This window comes from Mesoplodon bidens (genome assembly GCF_964165515.1).
Source record: "Mesoplodon bidens genome assembly, chromosome: 6".
Taxonomy (NCBI): Eukaryota; Metazoa; Chordata; class Mammalia; order Artiodactyla; family Ziphiidae; genus Mesoplodon; species Mesoplodon bidens.
Genome location: NC_138162.1, coordinates 103,410,215 through 103,416,214, shown reverse-complemented (window position 1 = coordinate 103,416,214; position 6,000 = coordinate 103,410,215). Strand labels below are relative to the sequence as shown.

The 6,000-nt window shown below is 45.5% G+C and overlaps 1 protein-coding gene across 2 annotated transcripts in view; it reads right to left on the bottom strand.

The window, feature by feature from the left end:
- The window catches only part of XPO7 (exportin 7), an 85,654-nt gene continuing 79,654 nt past the window's right edge, over positions 1 to 6,000 (bottom strand). Inside the window, exons 25-28 of one of the 2 annotated variants that reach the window (XM_081236692.1) lie at positions 5,237 to 5,397; positions 3,269 to 3,367; positions 2,624 to 2,751; positions 1 to 1,612 (exon numbers count right to left, since the gene is read on the bottom strand). In XM_081236692.1, coding sequence (XP_081092818.1) covers positions 1,519 to 1,612; positions 2,624 to 2,751; positions 3,269 to 3,367; positions 5,237 to 5,397 — 482 coding nt within the window. In that variant the 3' untranslated portion in view covers positions 1 to 1,518. The remainder of the gene's footprint in view (positions 1,613 to 2,623; positions 2,752 to 3,268; positions 3,368 to 5,236; positions 5,398 to 6,000) is intronic. The other variant, XM_081236693.1, reaches the window with a different exon arrangement.

The window sequence follows — 6,000 nt, the reverse complement described above, 5'->3', positions numbered from 1 at the left end:
TCAGTAGAAACCATTGAAGTTTATTGGCGGTCACAATGCTTACACTGTATGCAGCAAACACCCTTACAAGTCTATCCGCAACCTGATCACGCAAGAAAGGATTCACCACACAGTCGCCAGAGGAGAAGGAAAAAAAAAATTAACAGGCTTGTTTCTGGGGTAGAGGAGAGAAATAAAAAAAAACCTAATTGATGAGTGTCCCATGGGCAGGAGCTGAACTAGAGATGCGTACAACTAGCAGCAACAATTGTGGAAAAAGTACAAGGCAAATAGCTTTCTCCATTAATTTTCCTCCGTAGGTTAATTTTTTTAATATTCAAAACATTTATTATGGTTTTCTTTTTATAAAAATGTATATTTTTAAAGGGGTGGGAAAATGTTAAATACTTCATGCTAGGTAGACCTTGTTATTAAGAACCCCTCCGCTGTAGTAACTTCCTCCAGTTCATACATTCACGAGTGCAGGGTACATATATAAATATCCACACGCACACATCCACACACACTGCCTCGAGGGCTGGGGAAGACTAAAAGTTGTTGGCCACACACGACTGGGCCTCTGGTGGACTCATCCAAATTGCTCAACAGGAGAGCAACTGGCTCAATTCCTTCTCTCTGGTCTCCACTTCTGCAGAGACCAAGAACCCTAAATCATAGAGTTACATCTGGCTTTTAAAAGCAAGAGGCGTATGTCTGTCTGAGGATGGGGATAAGCAAAGTGGGAAAGAGGATGAAGCTAAGAACACCAAACACTTTTAGCTGGAGTTGTCTGTCGCCGCAAGAGGCCAAGGGACCTAGGGCAGCATCTAGGCTGAAGGGGGAGGGATGGTGCTCCGCATGGCTTCGAGTTCCTAATAACAAGGGTGATACAGTAACAGGAAGTGATAATTTGGGGGGCAAGGAAAGGGTAATAAGAAAAAATATACATTTGGAATTTTTACTTTTTTTTACTTTTTTTTTTTTTTTGCCTCTCTACACTGTGTCACTAAATATATCTCTGCACGTTCACACATCCTCGTCCAGTAAAGCTTCAGGCCACCAGAATACACATTTTTTCCTCACTCGCATACATAACCCCTCACATCAGCATTGGTGCACTAGACTCTGTAAAAATTTTTCAGTCACACTTTGTTTTTAAACTTGAGTCAATATAAACCTTGTTCAAAATGTTATGAAAAAATGTACATGTTTATACAAGGCAGGTTGTGACAGGACACTGGGGTTCTTTCCCCGTGGGCGGCCCCAGGAGGAGGGGACTGGAGTCTCACACATTTGTGTCTCTATCTCCTCCCACCACCCTTCCCACCCAATCCCCCAGGAACCAGCAGCGCCCTGCCCCCCTAGTGAGTGCACTCACACCCCTATTCCCTGGGGAAGAAGCTAGTTGACCTTTGCCATTTTCCCCACACCCCTGGAGGAGAGGGCCAGGATCAGCCAGGCCCTCTCCGTTGTAATTGTTCGCCCCTCTGGGCCAGACCAAAGGGACGCTGCTCTGTACAGGTAGAGTCCAAGAAGGTGTCAGCTCATCATATCATTGCTATTCACGCCGTAAGTGGAATTCTTCATTGAGTCGTTGACTTCTCGACGGAATGCTGACAGATTCTGGGTGAACCTACAGAGAGGATGCATGTAGGTTGGGGGAGCAGGGTGGAAGGGAAAGATCTTTGCCTAAAATGTTTCTAGCAGACAAGTGGCTACTGAGAGGCAGAACGTATGAATCGGTTCTGTTTCTAAGGTCAGTTAATCTCAGTCTTAAGACTTTAAGGGAAAGTTGGGCTAGTTTTGCACCCCTTTCTACCTGACAACTTCATGGCAGGCCTCGAGATCTGGTCAAATCTGGGGCTCTGAGGATCACCTTGGGTTCATGGCAGCACAAAAGGAATCTCACTGACAGAGACGGGAAGTAACCCTCACGAAGTGAGGGCTGGGAGAGGATGAAGCTGTCTCATTTCTTAATGCCAAGAGACCTGTGCTGTCCAGTATGGCAGCCATTAGCCACACGTGGCTGTAGACCACTTGAACTGTGCTCAGTGCACCTGAGGAACTGAATCCAATTAAAAGAAATGTAAAATTCAGTTCCCCAATCGCACCTTAATTAAATTGCCATATTTCAAATAAATTAAAATTAAAGAAAATTTAAATATCAATTTAGAAAAACCTGACGTTCAATTCAGTTATTGGACAACTTCTAAGTATGTTCGGAACAACTTGAGTATGGGAATCTAATTGCAACTGTAAGTTTTATGAAATCTAAATACAAATCAAGTATTTGCGATGAAAATGTAGCATATGAATTGAGATGCCCTGTTAAGTGTAAAATACACAGGATCTTGAAGACTTAGTACAATAAAAAGAATCTTAAAATTCTCAATTTAAAAATATTGATTACACATGGACATGATATTATTTTGGATACATGGGTTAAATAAAATATATTAAAACGAATGCTGTCTGTTTCTTTTTTACCCTTTTTAGTTGTGGCAACTAGAAAATTTAAAATTACTTTTCTGTTGGGCAGCACTGCTTTAGACGGGCTCTAAAAGACTTAAGGAGTCTCCCTCAGTTCAGTGACTTGAAAAGTAACACTTGCCTAGGGCTTCTTGCCAGAGCCTTCTACACTCACCTGTCTCTGTTTTTCGTTAGAAGATTTCGCTCAATGCCTTCCATCAGGTTTTCGAAACACAGATGCATAGCCTGCTGCTTCTCTGGTGGCTGGCTGTTCACGATACTGTTCCTTAGGTCAGAAAAATACTGTAGGGCAAAGTGGGGGGGGCAGTAAGGAGAGAAGATGGGGAAAGGCTGACTAGCCCTCCATCATCTGCAGAATGGAAGGAGTGTTCTCCTCCAAGAAATGGAATATCTATTAAAATTGGATACTTGTTTGTTTTTTTTTTAAAGTTCAAGCAAGCACCTGTAGGATAATAATCTTTATCTTACTTAAAAATCTAGAATTTTAAATTTGTAAATGCTATGAGGGTCATCTGATCCAGATTCTTCTTTTATAGGAATCTCTAGACTTATTTATGTCTGTTTATGGCAGAGCTGGAACTAGAACTTAGGCCTCAGGTGCTGTGACCTCTAGGTATCTTCTCTCCTGGTCACACCTCCTCATCCTTTCCCTTTTGTCTGAACTGCCACAGGTGCTGACTTCTAACCGTTAAGCGATTATACGCTGTTCAGAGCATGAATAGGCCATGCTCAGAAAATGGGCCCTTTCCCTCTTTCACCACCGTGGGGTGCCCTGGACACCAGGGAGCTGTTCTCTCACCTTTTCGTTAAGCAGTATCAAGCCAAGCAGGGGTCGGGACATAGACCACTGGTTCCTGCAGTCCTCGAAGATGATGATGTTCAGCACCGTGGACAGCATCTGGAAATGGAGAGTCGGAGGCGGTGAGCTAGTGTTTGGCTGCTCGAGGGGAATCACAGATTCCAGACAGAGGCGCTTATTAGCTTGAAGGCCTTTTCTGTCTAGAGTAAACCAGACGAATATTTCGTGAAGCTTCATTTAAATCTTCTATTACAAGGTAAGTTTTGTTTCTAAGATATTTCCTTTCTTGTTCTTTAAATTGGTTTGAAAATTCAATTAAAAATGGGCCTTTCCAGTTAACCCAGAGTTCTGTGGGTAATGGGATGGGTCAAGTAAATGATTAGAATAGGCAAAATCACCTTGCACTATAGCTCCTGGGATCTTTTCTCAGAAGAGAGAGCTTTACAGCATTTTGGGGATGTTCACTACTCCTTTAGAGAACAACGTAGACAAAGATGAGATTGGTTAAAATATTACTGCCTAAAAGTCTGCTTCCACTGATTCTTTTTCCTTATTTATTTATTTTTTTTTTGGTATGTGGGCCTCTCACTGATGTGGCCTCTCCCGCTGCGGAGCACAGGCTCTGGGCGCGCAGGCTCAGCAGCCATGGCTCACGGGACCAGCCGCTCCGCAGCATGTGGGATCTTCCTGGACCGGGGCACAAACCCGTGTCCCCTGCATCGGCAGGCAGACTCTCAACCACTGCGCCACCAGGGAAGCCCTCCTTATGTATTTTTGGCTGCGTTGGGTCTTCGTTGCTGTGTGCGGGCTTTCTCTAGTTGCAGTGAGCGGGGGCTACTCTTTGTTGCAGTGGCGGGCTTCTCATTGCAATGGCTTCTCTTGTTTCGGAGCACGGGCTGTAGGCGCACGGGCTTCAGTAGTTGTGGCTCATGGGCTTCAGTAGCTGTGGCTTGCGGGCTCTAGAGTGCAGGCTCAGTAGTTGTGGCGCACGGGCTTAGTTGCTCCGCAGCATGTGGGATCCTCCTGGACCAGGGCTCGAACCCGTGTCCCCTGCGTTGGCAGGCGGATTCTTAATCACTGCACCACCAGGGAAGCCCTCCTTATGTATTTTTATCTGGTATATTCCTGCAAATCTTATTTTTGAAAAGATGTTGTATACAAATAAAATAATGGTAAGCATATGGTTTGATCTCCATGTGGTCAGTTATCTCTTTTTGTCCTGCACTCTTTTTTTTTTCCCCCCGGTACGCGGGCCTCTCACTGCTGTGGCCTCACCCGTTGCGCAGCACAGGCTCCGGACGCGCAGGCTCAGCGGCCATGGCTCATGGGCCCAGCTGCTCCGCGGCACGTGGGATCCTCCCGGACCGGGGCACAAACCCATGTCCCCTGCATCGGCAGGCAGACTCTCAACCACTGTGCCACCAGGGAAGCCCCTCTTTTTTTTAAAATTGAAAGCAAAGGTGGTACAATCGCCACGAGGATTGCGGGGATCTTAGTTCCCCAACCAGGGAACGAGCCCACGCCCTTGGCAGTTAAAGCTTGGACTCCTAACCACTGGACCGCCAGGGAATTCCCTGTCCTGCACTCTTGTTTCTGTTTTGCAAGTGGCAGTACAAGTTTTACAGCTGGATACTGCTAACTCATGCTCCATTTACAGCAATGGATGAGCAAAGTCACTGTCACGGAAGGAGGACAGTGCTCATGGGATAGGCCCAAGGCATGGGGGTTAGTGTGACACTTGGAGAAGAATTCAGAATTTGATTTTTTCAGATTTTCTATATCCATATCCAATGATTACTCAGGTAACTGAAAATCCACTGCCATTTTAAGGTGTAAAATTCACCTTGGCAGCATGAACCAGGTGAGATGTTAGTCAGACTCTTCATCTTGCTTGGCCTCTCCTCTCTCACAGAGAGGTCCTCCCACCGTGGGACCCCCACACTGCCTCCTAGCCCTCATGCTCCTTACCTGCTGGATCATCTCTGGATGCTGCTGCATGATATGCAGAAAGCGGTCACTCTCCTGGTTCAGGGGCGTCGTCCTCTTCTTGGTGCTACGTGAAAGCTGCTTGAAGAGGTATGTCACAATGTGGTCCAGGCAGGAGCAGCAGCCTGTGCATACCATGGTGTCTGGAAGAAAGACGGGCAGGGGTGGAATAGAGCAGGGATACTGAGCTGCTTATGGTGACTTGGGTGAACATGAGTTGCCCTTAGCTGAGATCCCACAGAGGGCCCCAGTCAGAACTGTGGTCAGTGCAGCCAAGACCACGGCTTGGGATGCTGCCTATTAACCTCTCACCCTCATCATACAGCAAGGTCCAATTCTGAGTCTGAAAATAAGCCTGTCATAATAGATAATAATATAAACAATATTGAAATTATTGACCCCATATGATGTGGATTTATGTCTTCTGCTTCATAAAAAATATCAAATAGCTTACAATATAGCAAGTACTTTTATTGTGCCAGACATTGTGCTAAGGACTTCATAGGTTATCATCTCTATTTTATCCTCTTGAGAACTCCAGGAGGTAGGTGTTCCATTTTACCAATGAGTAAACTGAAGTTTGGAGAGGTTATGTGACTTGCCTCAAGGTCACACTGCTAGTCACTGGAAGAGCTGTGATTAGAATCCAAGTCTGAGGTGTGAGCCTATACTCTGAGTTACCTGGGTGATTGTCACTAAACCCAGCTTAATACAGCCTATCAACACCTACAGTTTGTTAGAGTGGG